This window comes from Bombyx mori, chromosome 7 (genome assembly GCF_030269925.1).
Source record: "Bombyx mori chromosome 7, ASM3026992v2".
NCBI classification, from domain to species: domain Eukaryota; kingdom Metazoa; phylum Arthropoda; class Insecta; order Lepidoptera; family Bombycidae; genus Bombyx; species Bombyx mori.
In genome coordinates this window covers 2,015,156-2,035,555 of record NC_085113.1, presented here as the reverse complement: position 1 = coordinate 2,035,555, position 20,400 = coordinate 2,015,156, and the positions used below count along the sequence as shown (strand labels likewise).

The following is a 20,400-nucleotide window of genomic DNA, read 5'->3' as shown; positions in this document are numbered from 1 at the left end:
TGCTATTTTGTTTTTGAACTCGATCTGATTGATTGATTACTGTTTTAAAACAAATATAAATGATTTGCTATTTCCCTTTGCTCTGTTGATGTGTGTAAGTGGTGTTTTTATGTATAAATACATTTCTTCAGTGTATTTCTGTCCAGAAAACACACAGAATATTCAAACATCCAAATCAATGAATCTACACTAATTCAAAATGGTGGAAGCACCACGTTGATCTGAGTGAGTTTACTATAAAATCCTCAGTATTTAAAGTTGATTAACGAGAATTGTAGAAAACAAATCATTTTTATGCCTTAATGTAGGCAAATTAATAACATGCCACTATCACAATATCATAACGAACAGTACAGATTATCATTTCTATTGTTTTCATTATTTCACTTACATATACAGAATACAGATTGTTAGTCTTATTAATTTTAGAGATACATGAAATTATCAATGTCCGACCATAACAATTTAAAAACTAGACTTAGCCAGACTTACCAGTCAAAAACCAAATTCAGATAATCCCCATCTCACAGTGTCTAAAACTTATGACTCTATACAGAATATTTGGTGTTATTCATGTTTTGTATCATTTGTTAAATGGATAGTGTTCTGAGGAAATGTTTGAAATGGACCCGTCAACTCATTTTTATCACAGCACTACCCTCGATACTGCAGACCTACTGCACTAGTGCTAAAACAGAAGCAGAAGCACCGCTACTGCTAAAGCGGTCCTAGTTAGTAGGTTGATCAATCGATAAATTGATGATATGTACTGTCGATTTATCAGTTTGGCCATATGTCTTCCAGTTCCGGAATGAACTATGCCTTGCATTGCCACAGTGCTCTGCATCTGATAGATGCTTCTTCAACAGCCATAACCATTGTTGATGTCCGTGAGCAATCGTTATAGCTAACCTATGAGAGAGCTGTAAGCCTCCAAACTCAAATTTTTTATTTATTTAATGCCTTAGTAGGCGAGCGTACGGCCCTCCTGATGTTAAGTGGTTATCGTCGCCCATGGACTTCAGCAATGCCAGACCCAAGCCGCTGCTTACCGTTTTAATTGTCATAATTCAAACACAAGCAGATTTAACCTTCAAAATAACCAAAATACAATACAAGAAACACCTTGATTGTGTTTGTGTAGGTGTCATCCTGTCCAAAACGGTTGCCTTGGCTAATTATTTTATATGCAAATTTGTTTAGCTCATACCGTAGCTATGTAATATAGTTTAAAGTTGTTCAAATGTAACTGTGTGCGAAATTTTAAACTTTTGCATGTTTAAAATTTTTTAAATTGATTTTAATAGTTATTTAAATTGAATTTATTTTTTTCAAGTGCATTTTATAACTTCTTACTAATGTAAGTATATACAAATGTCTAACTAGAAAATTATTTTAAAATGTCAAGTCCTGTAGGAAAATGAACTAAAATCAAGAGTTTTGTAGTCAGAATTAACATACTTAATGGTATAAAAAAAAAACATATAGTTTTTTAAACCAATTTTTGTCGAAGCTTTGTTTTACAACAATATATCTACAAATTCACATTCGATTTTATTTTTTTAATTCAGTCTTGGTTCTGATGAAATTTAGACAGCATTCATGGGTTCTAAGGCTTTTAGAAGCATATTGTTTACACAACCTTAACAACTATTTATTTATCAAAAAAAATCTCAAAGAGAAACCTTAATTTTATTTGTAAGTAAATATCTTAGAATATCCCACACGCCCAATTTCAAACCATGATTATTTCTACAGCCCTCGATTACTTATAGCAGGAATTTACTCTGTTTTCTCTGATGCAATCAGTGTCCATGATCTCGGATGTGACGATGATAGGTATTTACACTTATGGGTTTCCATTTTCTGTCGTTTCCCAAAAGAAATTAAAGAAAAACCCACATTAGATGTATAGGTAATATTTAAAAAACTCAACTAGGGCGGACGTAAACAATGCTCGTGATTTTAGCAGTGAATGGTTTCTCTCGTAATCTATGTATTTACGTCATGTATTCCGTGGAATGGGAATGTTCTGAAGAAAAGTAATATTTTTCATAGCTAAGTTATTTTCGTAATAAATATTGGTAACAAATTCATTCACTTCAGTATTCGATTACGTTCACGTATTAATAAAACGATAAATAATTCATGTTGTCTCATCCAATGTGGCCAAGTGTGAAGTAGCATGTTCAAATATAACGCAGATGGCTATCCTTTTAAGGATAGGACATTGAACTTTACTTTTTGAGTGTTAGAGATGAATGTAGCTTGAAATTGCGGTTTGCACACTTTTCATTTTGAATTTTAATTAGAGTGTCGCCATTGGAAAAAAATCTGTACAGGCCTATTACTTAGTTTTTTTTTTTTTTTATATTTAGTACACCTTTTATCCTCTTTATACAATATTTAGTTTTTAAAGTATACTTACTTACTTGTGCTAAAGTGTATAAATGATACCTAATCTTTAGGGGTACGGAAGCTCTAAAACACAACTTTCCCCCTATCTATTAGCTGGTAGTTTATGGGGCTATTCCATTTTCGAGTGGACGGATAGGTGCGATCATGGGCTCAACCTGAGAGGATTTGCTAGCACTAGCCTTAGCAAGAGCAGTACTTCGCAGAATCAACTGCCGGATCAGAATCGCGACCCACCGAGAAGATCCGGCGTTAAACTCAATTTGGTTAACAACAACGTGAATGCCCACTCTTCCTTGATCTTAAATATTTAACATGTTTATTATCATTATGATTGCGGCATCTAATCAATCAATGTTAATCTATAAAAATTGGAAATCATAATAAGCAGTTAAAACACAGTGCAAACACATTCTGATGGAATTAAGAGAATCAAAGTCTGGTCAACGTTCCTGGGATTTTTTACTTCGCGTTGGTCTTATGCAGTCGGGTTTAACTGCATGCATGAACAGCTGCACTCGAGTGAATTTAAAAAATACATAAAAGTCTTAAGTGTCTATGTACTTACACATAAAAAATTAAAATTACAAGTGTCGAAAAACAAACTCCTTTTACAATGTCAAAGAAAATATTACAGAGAATTTATTATCTAAAAAAAATACTCTGTTTCGGCTATCGCGTATCGGTGCCAAAGCATTTTGTTTACGAGACTACATTTAATTACTTTCTCATAGATTTCAGTCGGCTATAAATGATCACCTTTTACAAAAATAAATTTTACTAGGAAGTCGAATAAATTCTCAGAGCATTATTTTCTACTAGCAAGCTGCTGTTTTTGTATATTTAAAACTCCTTTTACGCTTTAATCTCGTGTTAATTTTGAATATTCTTTTTTTTTAATCGGTAATAATTTTTACTTTTTTTTTTAAATTGATATTCGTAGTCAAGGACGACTAGACTTTATATCTCAAAAATCGCAATTTGAATATTGTGTTAACCGATAGTAAAAAAATACAATAATATTTACTAACTACACTTCCTTCAATTATACTCCACTTGTGAGTCTATTATTTCGATACAAAAAATCTAAAGAGTCGAAGTATCGGACTATTAATCTATTAATTATCCATGACCTGAAGACTACAATTTTAAAGTCTAACAATTTGCTTACCTCGTCAGTTTAGTCTTGTTTAGTCGTAGTACGCCACATGGCTATAAAAAGTAAAATCAATTTCGATTGAGATGTTAAAGTGAAGAAGATGACATAACAAAGCATACATTAATATGTTTGAAGTGTTTTTAATCAACAAATTAGAATACCTATGACGAAAAATAATCATGCAAGCTCCGATTAGTGGAAATTAAATAACGCTTAACAACCTGCATACGGTGCGTTTGTCTTGACTGACGGTATAACATTTAATAGCCATTAACACATTTAAATCAATAGCCCGGGAAATTGAGTCATCGGTTATTGATATGCTTAATGAATGTAAATTCGGCACATATCACCCACGGACCGTATTTCGACAGGTGTGGATTTGACGGAGGCATTTTAATTTGAATATCACACCCACGATATGACTTGAATATCAACGCCTCTTTCCCAATGACAGTGGCAACAACTGCGTAACTGTCTAGTAAAAATATTCTGAATGACATATCGACCCATTATTATTATCCATTACCTACTCTTTCATTACCCACCTTTCCAAGTGTATGCAGTAGTCTGAGCAATAACCGTTTTTAAACGGTTTACGAGTCCGTAAAAATGACAGAGATGTCTCTCGATTGCATTACGTTACAACTCAATTGACGGTGAGTTCACTAATGTAACCTCAGAAGTGGAAATGAAAAAGTAGTCTGCCTATTTGTCTGTAGACTCTATCGTATAAAATCTTGCAGAAATACGTAGTTAACGAAGTGGCCTGCGTGACATTCGCGACGTATTCATAATATAATCTCATAACTCGATAAGCTGATAGGCAACTCGCGAACGTTTGTGTAAACAAAGTCAATGACATGAAAATGGTAAATGCAAGGCTCGCTGCATTCCTTTCGGTCTTGCTTACAGATTAGATTCAATTTTAATACCAATTTTGCGACTACATTAATTCAAAAAGAGTGTGTGAGTACCTAACTGTGTTGTTCTAGCAACACATTCTAGAATATTCTGGAAATCTAACTTTTTTATCGAAGTCGTCACTATTTACGCAAAAATGCCTTTGTAAATTTTTTACAGCATACATTAGTAGTTTTTTTTTATTGCTGAGATCGGTGGACGAGCTCACGGCCCACCTGGTGTTAAGTGGTTACTGGAGTCCATAGACATCTACAACGTAAATGCGCCACCCACCTTGAGATATAAGTTCTAAGGTCTCAAGTATAGTTACAACGGCTGCCCCACCCTTCAAACCGAAACGCATTACTGCTTCACGGCAGAAATAGGCAGGGTGGTGGTACTTACACGCGCAGACTCACAAGAGGTCCTACCACCAGTAAGTAGTATATAGTAGTAAGTAGAATATAGAATTGAAATTGTCGAAACTCAGAAGATGGCAATTGCCAACTCGGGACAGTTCTAACAATGCTCAGGACACTTCGTCTCGTTAATATTTTTGCATTGTGGGTCCGTCCGTGTTAAATTGAGAAAGACGAAAATGAACAGCTTTTGTTTTTATTTTCATAAAAATTAAGATAATTTTCTGTTTCTGTAAGTCTTTTTGTGTTTCTACTAAGCAGTATGTATTTGATTCCATCAGCATGTGCAAATTTTGATATCAAAAAACCAAGCAAAAGACTAAAATCTCTGATAACAGTAATATAAAATAATAGTATTAGTCACAAGGCCACTTGATATGAAGGTCGTTTAAAACAAATACATTCTTGATTACACTCGTGGACGATGTTCCGACCGGTTGTGATGTCACTTATTCGGTGAGCTTGGTCATTTAGCAGATACTAAGTGCCACAACTTTCAAGCAAAAACTCAATAATAAATGTCTTTGGATCTATCCAAAATGGGATAACAATTCCTTGAAAAACAAACTGAACGATGAGGATTAACAACAAATCAAATATTAAAATATATATCAAAACATCTAGTATTTTTGTCATATATGTATATCTAAGATAGATCAATGATAAGAAAAGGAAGCAATTTTCATTTCTTTCTTTAAGTAGTTTCAACTGTTAAAATACTAAGTTGAAATATATAGATCGTTTGATTTTTATACTTTTTTAATTATTATAAAAGGAATAACAAAACAGAGCATCGTTTGCATCGAAAAATAACTGATATTAATTATCAGCTAATTTAACAAATGTTATAAATTTAATATTTAGTATTTAAGATTAATAACCCTTTGCGGTCTTAAGACTATATGTTCAATACGTGTGAAAACTAAACATCGAAGGGTTAATATATTAGTCTTTCTTGTGCAATACTTAACAATTGATATAGTCTGCAGTGGCTTTTAATTTTTGTCGGTACATTTTAATTGATTAATTAAATTAAACATCATGTCTCTGACACAGGTTTATAGCCGGGACATTGTTGTATGCTTTTTTTTTATTGCTTATATGGTTGGACGAGCTCACAGCCCACCTGGTGTTAAGTGGTTACTGGAGCCCATAGACATCCACAACGTAAGTGCGCCACCCATCTTGAGATATAAGTTCTAAATCTCAAGTATAGTTACAACGGCTGCCCCACCCTTCAAACCGAAACGCATTACTGCTTCACGGCAGAAATAGGCAGGGCGGTGGCACCTACCCGCGCGGACTCATAAGAGGTCCTACCACCAGTAATGAACCCAATGATGCCCAACTGAATTAACTCTGGACTCCTCTAATTCATTATGCTTTTCGTTTCTCTATTCGCACCTAGTGTTAGGAAACCTTTTTTGTGTATTTGAACCTGAAACTGCTAAATTTCTCGTTCAGACATAAAGCAAAATATAAACTGTTTATATAACACGTAAATACCAACATGAGATATTTCAATCCAAATATATAAGTACGATTTTAATTATATATAAAACTTATGTAGTTTCTAGATCATATCCCATTTGTGTTATAATTTTTTTTGTAGACTACTGCTAGATATCTTTTTCTATTTAGATGATTCATACCTATTGTTCGGTAAATGTGTTATGTGCATATTTAGTGGTAAGCAAGCGTTGAATGTCCTTAAATAATAAGATCTCGTCAATTGTGATATCTCTGTTTTCAGCTCTTAATGTAGTCATTCAACATCCCTGTAATACGTATGAGTAATTTAAAGACGAATGCGCGTCGCGCGAGTTATACTCACAAGTCTTACAGAGTAAGATTAAAGTAATTCGCCTACTATTATCTGATAAAGCCAATAGTATCCAAAAGCTATTATATATAAGGGTGGTAGCACGTCTTGTGAGTCCACACGGGTAGGTACCACCACCCTGCCTATTTCTGTCGTAAAGCAGTAAAGCGTTTCGGTTTGAAAGGCGGTACAGACGTTGTACTGTTAAAACTGAGACCTTACAACTCATGTCTCAAGGTGAATGACGGTATTTACGTTGTAGATGTCCATGGCCTCCGGTAACCCCTTTACACCAAGTAAGCCGTGAGCTCGTCCACCCATCTAAGCGATAAAAAAATTATGAAATTTGTTCACTAAAAAACGTCGCTTTTGTATGCAGCGACTACATCGCATTGTATTTGTCATCATTTAAGTATGCGTAAACAGTCACTACACAAGCATAGTAGATCTCTTTCAAAACTGACCACAAGTTTACTTGCAACGAAGTATTCTGGCGTCCGTCCTTGACTACGCGCTTAAGTATTACCGTTACCAAAAAAAACTATGTCTCATTATATTCTGAACCGAAAAAAAGTGCACAGAGCCGTCGAAATTGGAAACCTTCGGTCTAGATTTTTTTTACATGCGTTCATAATGATTACAGTCGATTTTCACGGTGAAAAACTTCAGAATGGACCTTACTTTTATTAATACGTTGTCGGAGGTTTATAGGCGCCGTTATAAGATGACTTAAAAGTGTTAATAATAATAATAAAAGCTATGTGGCTGTGTCTCTAAAATGTGTAAAAAATATAATAAATATATACTCCGAAATTTAGAAAAAATAATATCTGCCTGCGGGTATTGAACACCAACATAGGTTCGTTCATCGATTTTGAATAAAATTGTTCGATTTTTTTTCCTGAAATTTGGAAAGTATTTATTTCACTAATCTTCTGTGACCGTTTTGAAAAATATGCAAAACCTATGCCTCAAAAAAATTAGGCTTAGTCTAATGACACTAATTGCATTCATGCCTTTATTATACTGCTGCTTCTAATGGGTCAATAGGGAAGGATATCAATTCCGTGTACGTTTAAATATATGGACCGCCTATTTTGAAAGTAGTGTAAGTCCATTTTTGAGAAAAATGAGCCATCACGTAATTCATGCTTAATTTAATGTAAATTTTTTATATATAACTAGTCCGTGTTTAATTTCTCAAAAAAAATCCCATGTTTTGTACAACTTAAAATCGGTCGATAAATGAAATTGCATAATCATCGATTATGAAAGTGGTGTAAGTCCAATTGACAGAGGTAGGTGGCATAGCCAGACCTCATATGATTTGCCTGTATTTTTAAATCAACAAATATAGTAACCTTTAATTTTCTCGAAACAAAAGAAAATGGACTTACACCACTTTCAAAATAAACGGTCCATATCATGCTTTGTAAATCTAAGCTATTCATTACGCTAGAAGTACTACCCGCTTTTAAAGAAAACAATTTACATAAATTCCTAAAGAATGACACCCCCAATATTTACAAACTATCGATTATGTTCATTGAATGTATGAGAACATCCATTCATGGTAACATTTATTGATCTGTCTACGGCATTGCGTGACTTGTAAGTACGCCGTACGTGTTTCAAATTAATTGGGTCAGAATCGTTAGGGCTAGTGTTTGGTACTTTCTCTATAAAGCTCCTAAATTGAAATAGTTTAATAGTCAGTTAATTGAGACAAACTGCGCCTTTCTGATTGGCAGCCCTAGAGATAGGGATTTCAATTGCTTTGGAATAAATAATTACGGTTCTTTTTTTTTTCATTGGATAACAATCCTTAAGTTGTTTCTTTATGGTGTCGGTGTATCTCCCTTATGTTGCAGTTAAAATAGGATTCCTCGTTACAAGATATAATGATAGTATTTCACTCAGAGCAGTGGCTTAGTTTGGCATTACCGATATTAATAAATAACGGAACCACTTAACATCTGGCCGTGCGCTCATAGGGCATCGTCTACACTTCTATACTAATATTATAAAGAGGAAAGATTTGTTTGTTTGTATTGAATAGGCTCCGAAACTACTGAACCGATTTGAAAAAATTCTTTCACTGTTTGGAAGCTACACTATTCTCGAGTGGCACCGGCTATATTTTTTTTTTTATAAATTAGGGATCTACTAAAACTCCAATAATGTAACTCTAGGTGTAAAAAACTTACCTAAAATATTCTTTACATCGCGTGCCCTGCGAAAGCTATTGATTATAGTACAAAGAATGTACTACGACTTTGTAGAACACATTATTAATTACAAAAAGTGTCGCGACAGGATATTTCTAAGTATTGTAGTTATGCCACAATACGTGTTCTTTTATTTAAAAAAATAAAACAATGTCAAATATCGTTGAAAATTTTGTTAAAGACGCGAGCGGAGCCGGAGCGGGCCGCTAGTCAGTAATAACAGAGCTAAATTTATTCTCGACTTTCATTAGGACATTGTGACGTCACGGCTTAGCTGTAATAATTTTCATATGTGTTCGTCATTCTCCCCTAGTAGTATATCCGATTGAGTTGAAAATCTAAACATTTATTGGTGTCAACGAATGGTAGTATGACAATTACAATAATAAAAATGAAATTAACAATTTTCTACTGCTTAGGCAGATTTGAGCTCAAACTAGAAATGGTTACTGTCCTAATCAGGTTTTTTTTTGCCACAAAGAAGTCGTATGTTCCTAGTTGAAGGGTAGAACAGTCATTATAAATACTATATAATGGAAACTTGACTATATCTACACCACCGTATCCCCAGGCGGGGTGTCAGGTTTTCTATACGAAGCTAAAATGAAAAATCTTATTATGGAAGGAAAGCGTCTAGTATTATTTTCCTGGATATTTCGCTGACCTTCGAAATAATTAATGAATGCACGTGCAGAGTTTTAGCATGTGTTTTTAAAACTCTGCATTCCGACATTCCTAAAACTCAATAATGTTTTTGCAGTCAATCTATTTACTATTGCAGCGGTAGCCATCATACAACACAAGATATTTGACAAACACCTGAATCTCGCTTACGACATTTTCAAGATCAGCTCGCATATATAAAAGTTCCGAATAACAACATTCTTTACCCTCAGACACAGCCCACTGAGTTTCTCGCCGGATCTTCTCAGCGGGTCGCGTTTCCAATCGGGTAGTAGGTTCTGCGAAGTACGGCTCTTGCTAGGGTTCGTGTTAGCAACGTCATCAGGTTTGAGCCCCGTGAGCTCACCCACTAGTTAAGGTTACGCTGAAATAGCCTCTCAAGGCTCAGCTCAGCTCAGCTTAGGTAGGAAAAAAAAACAACATTCGGACCGTCAGTTTATCGAGCAATAGCACACGCTCGGTGGAAGATCTTCATCTCCTTGAATAACTAAACCGCCCACTCGCATCTGATACGATACATGTTGGTGGACGACATTATTATCTCCAGTCGTTGTAGTTAGCTAGTGACAATGAAGCCTTGTTTGAAATTATAATTGGAATCAAAATGGCAACTTCATATCTATGCATGTTAAAGACGGTAACTGTAAGATCAGCGTGCGCACTTTCACTGACATGTTGAACATCAATAAACTATGTACGTATGGTCTATCGTTTTATGGGCGATAAATGCGGTATTAAGAAATGGACTGAGGCGAATCGTTTGAGCGTTGCAGCCGTTTTGTTGTTATGGGAGAAAGGGTCGTTAGGTTTCGAGAATACTCCATTGTTTTACAGTTCGTTTACACAGCTTGGTGTACATTTTAGATCAGCGGTGGAAATAAATTCTCAGTTTCAAAGGATGACACTCCGTTGTAGGTGGATCTGATGTAGGTTGTAAAAGAGAGTTCAGCTTAGACTTGTTAGTCGTGTGATCAGGCAAGGATACCACCGCCTTTTCTATTACTGCCGCGATGCACTGGTGTGCTCTAGTTTGAGCCCATTGACTCTGGTAACCGCCTACAAATGAAAAATTCAAAGTTTACGATTTTTACCAATTTGGAAGCGGTGTTATAGTTGAAATTCTGTGAACTGTATTTACGTTTAAACATAAGTTTGACCATTACTTGGTGTTCAACTATATTTATATAAGTATTTGAATGAAATTAATGCACAAAAAAAATCGATTTAACGGCTCAGCAGTGTCCTTAAAGATCCCGGTTCAAAACTGGCCCTAATCACTATTTTTCAGTTGCATGATATATTTTCACCAAACGTTACAAATATATTTAGGTAGCTACTAGCGTTTACGACCCAATAAGCCGGTCATCGTTCTAGTCGAACCCGTCGCTTGCGACGAAGGGCTCGACGAGTAAATTAACCCACAGACACAGCCCACTGAGTTCTGCGAAGCACGGCTCTTGCTAGAGTTCGTGTTAGCAACGTCGTTAGGATTGAACCCCGTCAGCTCACCTACTAGTTAAGGTTACGCTGAAATAGCCTCTCAAGGCTATCAGCATAGGTAGGGGGAAAAAAGACCCAATTCAAATTCAAATTAAAATTCAAAATCATTTCTTTCAACTTAGATGTCAGCATAACACACTTGTTGAATGTCAAAATATAAATAAAAATGTTAACTCTACCACCGGTTCCAAAAAGAGCCACATTCCTGAGAAGAACCGACGAAACAAACTCAGCGGGTTTTTTTTGTTTTTTTCTCAAATTTTTTTTTTTTTTTTTAAATAAGTAAAAATATTTACAATAAACGAAAAAACAAGTCAAAAAATAATAATAATGAAAAATTAAAATGAAACCTGAAAGAAAATAATTGTGACACATAATTCTGTCCGAAACCAGAGGCCATCGACCGGTCGAGATTAGCGCGGGAGAGACGTGAAGCAGAGCAAAGAAAGCGACTAGACGAACTTCGAGCGCACGCTGCGGCCGCACAGGCGCAGAGAGAGAAACGAGACGAGGACCGGAGACGGAGGCAGGCCGAGCAGAGAGCAAAGGACGACGACAGACGACAACAGGTCAGTGAATGTGTACGTAGTAACCATTTTTTTTTTCTATTAATTTTAACACACACATCCTCCTCCTCGCGTCGTTTTCCTCATTACTGAGGGTCGTGATTCCCCTGCTGCATCAGTTTCTCCCGTACGATTTCCCTCCATCCGCTGCGATCCTTAGCTTCATGAAGGGCACTGTGAAAGTTGATCAGAAGATCGTATTTGGTCCGACCATCTCGTGGGACTGCGTTCTCTGTGACGTTTGCCATCTACCTTTCCTAATACACACATACAGTCGGCTTAATTCGCAATGTCAGTTATTAGGACCAACGCCTCAAGTGTCGGTAATTACAGAAATAATACGGAACACGATGCATTTGTCTTGCGAATTGAACCGAAGTTAAATCTATAATATTAATCAATTTATAATAATTAACATACAACAATCATCCAATCATAATATGTAGTGTAAATAGTCGTTATTATAATGAAGTCTAAACATGTACTTCACATGTTAATATCGTCGTCAATAGACTACCCTCAACTTACTAACAAAAAGGGACAGAAGTTGGCTAGCCAAAAAAAATTCATGAAACAGCTAAGAATCGTCCACTTTAATTCAAACTTCAATTAATAAAAGAACCCATCAAAATCACCCCACAGGCTTAAGAGCTACAATGCCACAGACACCCACACAGCTGCACGCAGGAAATCTATTTCTACTTACCACTTATGTTTTTTTACGTAGAGGGCTTATAAAATAACCAAGAAATAAAAAATATATCTTTAGTCACATCTATGACTCGTGAAGATCTGTGGAAATTCTGCTTTAGGCTTACTTACGTACCATATGTAATTAATAGATCTAGATTCTAGAGGCTTCTACAGCGTTCTACAATTGGTTCACCCAGTGTTTTTATGGACATTAAAAGTCGGATAATCATGTCTACAAATTGTAATAGATGAATGTACCCGTGTGATACGTGAGACGATTTTAAAATGCTTTTATTAGTTTAATATGCTTTTAGAAGTTTAATTTACAACGTAATTTGGACCGGAATCAAGACGTAACTTAAATTGCACAAGTGTCAAGGATCGCTTTTTTTTTTTGGTCAGGAGGAACTCGCCGGACTTCCGCCCTCCACTGGGGACGGCGGGCGGAGCATGTCGGAGTCGAACCGACTAAAACCTCCTGTCGCTCAACAACCAACGTCCAAACCTCACATGAGACAGAACTCATGAAAAGGCAAAGGAGGGAAAGTGAAGTGTTTAGTGCGGAGCACATCTCTCCCATCACCCTCCCCCTCGGGACGCCGGACTGGCGGTCGTCGGCGCCACGACCACCAGCCCTCTCGGTCGGCAGGCTATCCAGAGCCCGCCTAGATGGCGCCGATTAGAGTGAGCTATCCTACGGAATACCCCGCTGGGTCAGAACCAGCGTGGGTCGAGGATAGCCGGCCTTCCATCACCCGGATGCTCTTGCGTAAAACGCGTGCAGAGCAGCTTGCACGACGTCTTCTTAGGTCTCCCTCGCCGGTCCCCAGGCCGACATATGAGGGGGACCCGAAACACTTAGAGGGCCAGGGCTTGGGCGATATCCGCCTCCCTGGCCCCCGCTCAACGGCGGCGGGCTTGCGCGTCTCTAACGCGCCCCGCCGCCTCCTGCGAGATGGTGCACTCTCAGAAGTCGAGCATCGCCTTCCACGACTCGTCGTCGCCGAGCATCGATGCCACAACACTCGGCAACGACAAGTCGTTTCCTATTTTTGCGACGAGGACACGGCGCCACCCCTCCCATGCGGGGCAGGCGACGAGCGTATGCTCTGCCGTGTCCAAGTCGCAATCACAATGGTGGCACTCTGCCGTCGGCTCGGCTCTGATCCGGTGCAGGAACTCACCGAAGCAACCATGCCCAGTGAGAACCTGCGTGAGCCGGAAAGTGAGGCGTCCTCTGTCACGATTCACCCAATCCACAAGGACTGGGCGAATCGCCTCGACGGTCCTACGACCAGCCGAAGGATCGGCCAGCCGCCTGGACCATGATTCCAGCACGGACCGCCCGCTGCAATGATTTTGCTACTTTAACCTGACTAGGGTAGACAGTAAGTGTTGCGATTCATAGTTGGTTTTAGTATTGAAGGATGTTTATGTATGACTATGTTTAGTAGTGAATATCGATGTCCAGATCACATGAAATCGCTCAAAAAAAAATAGCCAAGAATCCATCTAAACTCGATTTTTTCACAAAATTGATCCCAACTTATTGTCATTGCTGTCGAGATATGTTACTTTTTTTTATTGCCCGATCAATCACTATCAATTGATGGTAAGTGGTCACCGTCCCCCATGGACTTCAGCAATGCCAGAGATAGAGCCAAGACGCTGCCCACCAAACCTACTTAAAAAATTTTCAATTTATTCCGTTTTTTTTTTCCACACACTCAGCTCGCACGTTGACCGTTTGACGGACATTACCGAAGCGTTGTCGGCGTAACTTCACTTTCACTGTGCAATATAATAGTTACGGTTACGGTGAAAATTAGAAACTAAAACTCTGAATATATATATACCAATATAACAGCTGATAAACACCGGTCACTTTGTACAAGGGACTGGTTCAAGGCTCGATGTGGCTAAGTTCGCTATTACACTATATAGGTAGTTGTGGAGATCAGTGGAATTTGCGTTCAAGTTGGAAATTCCTTTACTAATTTATCACAACAAACCTTCCAAAGCAAAGATCTCCTCCTTGCATCGGCTTCCTCATTACTGAGGGTCGTGGTCATGGCCTTGAAACAGTTTGTTTTTTATAATACATCGCCATCCACCGTGTTGGTGGCGGCATTTACGTTGTAGATGTCTATGGGCTCCGGCAACCACTTAACACCAGGTGGGCTGTGAGCTCGTCCACCTATCTATGCAATAAATAAGTAAGAAGCTACTGGTAATATTTTAGTATCGTGTTATCATTTGTATGTAGTATATGTTTAATCCGCCATTCCATCTCAATATAAAACAGTAAAATAAAAAAGTTAGTTTAAAAAAGATTGAATCAGACGTTTGCCTGATTTATGTAGATTATATTAAAAAATGCGTGTAACAATCTCATTACGTAATGTCTATCATCAAAGCCAGTCAATCGTAGACGGATATCTCGATTGTTCATTCGATTCATTTTGGTTTCTTTATTCTGTTATTTGGTATTTAATTGATTTGGATATTTCAATTGTCTTGTTAGATGTTTTAAATTGCGTTGTAGAAATTTACGACGATTTGGTAATGGGTGTATGAAATGCGTACCGGGGTCTAAAACCCGTACCAGATTTCTTTTTCCGATAGCTATGTCGTATCATATGAAACTTTAAATAGAGATGCCCGTCAGCTGCCTGGAGAATAAATGAAGTGTTGGAAGAATCCAGGCCGATGCTAAAAATTTAACAATGTACTTTTTCTTTTGCTAAGATGGGTCGACGAGGTCACGACCCATCTGTTGTTGAATGGCCACCCATAGACACAAGAGCTCTAAAACTGCCCCACCCTTCAAACCGAAACGCATTACTGCTTCACGACAAAAACCTAACTTAAGCCTAGCCCTATTAGTACAAAAAATATTGCTCTGTATGTATTGGAATATCTATTTATTTTTTATTTGTCTTGTTTATGCCTTGTTTGTCACGGAGCTTCGCAATATTCATGCTATGAACTCAATCGCATCTGCCATCGTATTGGCTTTTTAACATAAATTTGAGTTAGCCCATCGAAACTGTAACTACGTCGACCCAATTCAACCCACGCTAATCATCAAGCAGTCGAAAGATTATACAGAAAGTGGTACATTTGAGTCAGATCCGTCTATTTCCTCAATTTATTACGTGTCTGCATCACATTTCGCAACACAAAGTTGCGGGTAGTCTGCGGAATCAATTAGACCCTCTCGATTACGTGCAGCAATTAGCATGTTTGGCTCCTCTTGGGAAACGGATCGTTTTATTACGAGCTTTTACACTTTTCTTCGATTTCATAATCAAACTACAGCTTTTATGATGATTCTAATATAACATTAATGAAAGGACGATTGGACATGAGAATTTTGATAAACAATTTAAATCAGAATACTGAGAAATGGAAAGAGAAGAGACACAGTGCTATTCCCAAGTGATTGTTAGATAAAGCCCAACGAAGACTTAAGTTGAAGTAGTAAAATTTGACAGTTCAGTTTTTGCTTGAGTCGTACGTTTTAATGTTGTTTTTTAACAATCAAGAGGCTGCTTTTTAACTGGAGACTACATTTATTTTAACGATGTTAACCGTTGTCTGATGCGCGCTGTTCCACTTTCTGAATGCGCTTTCTTTTCGATAATATTCTTTGAAAAGTAAATTTAATTATTTTTTTTGTTTATTAAAAAACACATAAATGACTTACACGTTTGCAATCACATAGATTATATTGAACGTAATTTCAAAGAGTCTAAAGGTTAACGAATCTGACCTCTACTGGATTCAACCAAATAACAGACGATTTCTGTTGGAGAATGTACCTCTGATTCAAGAGAAACGGTGTATAAAACGGAGACAACCCTGTTTGCTGAAATGATGAAAAAACCACTACTTAAAAACTAAACAGATAAAAAAATATTAACATTAATAAATGTTATCAAGACATCAGAACCAATTTGTTACAAATCAAAATTCAATATAATAATAATAATAATAAAAATCATATATTGCCTTTCACATCACAGAAAAAAAAAAAGAAATATAAATAAAAGAAAAAAAAAATATCAGTTTCAAACTGCAATATTTAATTTTAAATAAGTTTGGAAATAATTAAATTATGAAAAGGAGTGAAGGAATAGACTAAAACAAGTAGCTACATTTTATTTGTGATTTTAAACTTATTGCTAAATGGAAATAAAGCTAAATAGATAAAATGCACTTTTCTGAAAAAGAAAAATCATTGGTAATTCAACATTACCTATTAATTAGACTTGTTGCACTGTTATTCGGATGTATTCATGTCGGCGTTGTATCGCGTTCCGACCTCGCAGGATGGTTCTGATCCAGCTAGATATCTTGAACACCGGCGGCACCGCCCAGGCGGCCTGATGAACCGACGTCGTTGGTCGTTCCAGATCGCTTCGGGCGTCCTAGAGGTGGTGTCGAGACTCTGGTTGTAGCATTGTTTGTGGGAACCCAGCTAATCTGCCCGGGTTTACATGCCGGCCCGAAATCGGACGTCGGGTGAGAAAGTGCAAAAGGGGTCGTTTGTTGGGTAGGACCCTAAAAACATTCTTGGGTCCGCAATCCACCCCTAACGTCTGCGGATCGTTAAGACCCACACATACCTACCTACACCGTGCGCCTTCTCATGGATGAGGTTCGGCCCCCTTGCCCAAAAAAGAAAACAGATGTTAATTTCTCGTAATGATGTAAGTTTCCCTTGCATTCTGTTCCCGATCCTGCGGGCCGAATGGTAAATAGTTGACGTCGCCCAAAAGACGTCATTTCGGATCCTCCCGATCCACTAACGGCGCTTTTACATACCTCAAGCACTGGCCATCGGTCTGGTCGAATCCGTCGCTTGCGACGAAAAGCTCGGCGAGTAAATTAACCCACAGACACAGCCCACTGAGTTCCTCGCCAGATCTTCTCAGTGGGTCGCGTTTTCGATCCGGTGATAGATTTGCGAAGCACTGTTCTTGCTAGGGTTAGTGTTAGCAACGTCAGGTTTGAGCCCGTGAGCTCATCTAATAGTTCGGTGAATCTAGAATAATCGTTCGAGAGAATATCCCCTCGAGATTACTAGAATATGTTAGGAAAAAAATGCATTCTGACCGACAATAAGGCCTTGGTCTTAATTACTATAGAAAAAGAGCCCATGTAAACTGCAATATTCCGCGTATAAATATGTCTTTGAAACTTTCCTCACCGTATTTCTCTGATATTCAGCAGTGTAATATTCTGAAATCATTTCTTTAAATTTTGACGTATGTACACAATTATGTAAGTTAACGTCCTTGCTTAGATGATGTCATTCTCATGCTCTTACATTCCGTTTGTTGTTTATCTTAAACGCGCGAAATTAGCATAATATAACGCCTACATGAATATTTAAAATCTATACTTGAATTATTAAAAAGAAAAATATTTTTAACTTCTCATATTTTAAAAATCGAATACTTAGTAGAACATAATTCGCTGTTTGCCATCAAAATCATCATTTCCATGAATATTTATATAGGCTATAATATAGACTATATAGGTAGATTATTCCCTATTGTTGGTAACATTTGGTAGCCACAATATCGCGTCCAAAATTTACGTAATAATCTGTATTCACACATGTACCCAAATGTATGTTCCTGAGTTTGATATGCAAGTAAGACACTCGTAAAGATTTATTGAATAACAGCAGTCCACAAATCGCCAACTTTCATAAACAAATTGTTTTTTTGTTTTTTTTACACAAACGCTCAGATGTCCAGGTCAAGTATTACATAACGGCCATTGTCAATTATGAGGTCATGTGCTGTGCGTATTAAAGTCGTGTGCTCGCGGGAAATATTAGACTCTGATAGTGCCACAGATAAAACTCGCGTTCGTATTATTAGAATGTGCGCTATTTCCAATTTTAAAACTTCCTCATTCCGAGTGGCCATTTTGAATTCTAGAATGCTCTTAATTGGAAAAATATTTTTTCTAACGTCACCGGTGTTAGCAAATTTTATTCGTTTATTTTTTATTTCATAAACGATACTAAAAACGGATAGACTTATTAACCTTTTAAATTTAAATAAAAATTACAATAAATTGATATGATGTCTGCAATATTCTCATACACGGTTGCATAGATTTATTGTTCGGCAATTTAAAAATATTATTTTATATAATTTTGAATTCCTTATGCGAGAATGCAGGGATATTTGTTATTTAATATTCGACATAATTTCATAGTTTTTATAAAGTTGTTTTTTCATTTCAAAACAGCATCGAATTTAGTTCTACAGCAAATTCAGAAAAATGAATAGACTGAGGAAAGATAGGGGTGAGAAAATTAGGTTATTTCCTTCGCGCGTACATTTTTATAGCATTGAGCTCATAAACCGCAAAATGCATTTTTATTCACCACTTGCTTCCTCCGTCAGATTTAAAAGGACATTTCTGAACGTTCGTATTCTTCAAACGAGGCTTACAAGGCTACTCAACTATAGGCAGTGGCTTGGCAGGACTTGGCTCTGTCCCTGGCATTGGTGACTTCCATGAGCAGTGCTAACCACTCACTATCAGGTGGGCCGTATGCTCGCCTGTATAAAAGGGCAATACGTTTTTTAATAACATGCTCTCATCCGTGAGCTTTGATACTTTCAGTAAAAATAGTTTTGTAAGGTCTATTAAGTGGTCGCGATCCTCAGCAGTGAGAGAACGATATAGAAGTAGTATTAAGTTGAAATCGAAATCTCAAACTTGTTTTAAGTTATAAATAGATAGTATAGCCCTCGTGTTCGCATGCTTCTAATTTACAGGCAGGTCAAGCATCACCATGATTTGATTTGCTCCAATCTCTCGTGTACGTGGCGTATAAAGATTTATCAAGTACCCACTCATTCTCAATTGGTAGCTTGTTAGTCTGTAAACATTATTAATGTCATGGGTGACTGTTACCTTAAAACACCGTTTCACATGCCAGTGAAAGTTACTTCAAGAATAAAGGAACAAAGGGTATTTCGAAGATAAATTTACTTAATATTAAGAAAGCAGCGGCTAGCTAAGTTTAGTAAAATACGTAGGCCTAATAAAGTTCTCTGATATAACAACCTTTTTATGGTACCGTTGAGAGAAAAGCGACTGACTGTCTTTTTCCAGCGAATTTATGTTTAGCACAGATTTCTAAGACGCAACTTCTTAGCTTATTTTATGCGCGATTATAACTTTTGATGTTTCATCTGACAAAAATATATTTTAGTAAATTAGTGTAATACCTTATTATTTTTCGGGGCTGGAGGCTGAACCTCTTACGATTCTTTTTTTTATTGCTTAGGTGTGTGGACGACCTCACAGCTCAAGTGGTGTTAGTGGTTACTGGAGCCCATAGACATTTACGTCGTAAATGCGCCACCCACCTTGAGATATAAGTTCTAAGGTCTCAGTATAGTTACGAGGTCCTCCGCTAAAGCCGCTTTCAGACTACGCTATAATATAATAGCATATAGTATATAGCACAACAATATCGCACACCATACATTGTTATGGACACGTTCACACTGTACTATACTATATATTATTGACTGAGTATAGGCTGCTATACTATATGGCACTATAGTATAGCGTAGTCTGAAAGCAGCTTTGTAGGGCGCGCGGGGTGGGACTAGACCGTCCGCAGATGTTGAAAACGGCCTGCGTACCTAACGCCGGCCATCTTGGTACGGTAGCGCTGGTCTCTCAGGATACACTTCTGGGGCGGAACCAATCTACCAGGTCGGAATGCGATACCCCCGCAACAAGTCGCTCTTATGACGTCAAATTAGTGTTATCCCTTACCTTGTCGCAATCTTTTTTGTTGTTTCTAGTGACGCCCTAGAATTACTTGGAAAATATTTTTTGAAATTGCATTAACAACGTGAACATCGTCACTTGACCACTACCTTGTGGTATGTGGTCGAAATACCTCTAGATTTTTTTTTCAGACAGACTAAGAACTGTATGCTTGTTTAACTCGTAAACTTTC

The 20,400-nt window shown here is 37.3% G+C and overlaps 1 protein-coding gene across 8 annotated transcripts in view; it reads left to right on the top strand.

Annotated features, from left to right (window-relative positions):
* LOC101736084 (MAP7 domain-containing protein 1) overlaps positions 1 to 20,400 on the top strand; it is a 60,294-nt gene that overhangs the window by 1,960 nt on the left and 37,934 nt on the right. For 4 of the 8 annotated variants that reach the window (XM_062669326.1, XM_062669323.1, XM_062669324.1 and 1 more), the window contains exon 2: positions 11,524 to 11,699. In XM_062669326.1, coding sequence (XP_062525310.1) covers positions 11,524 to 11,699 — 176 coding nt within the window. Of the gene's footprint in view, positions 1 to 11,523; positions 11,712 to 20,400 lie in introns of all 8 variants that reach the window. The other 4 variants (XM_062669325.1, XM_038012210.2, XM_038012212.2 and 1 more) reach the window with 1 other exon arrangement.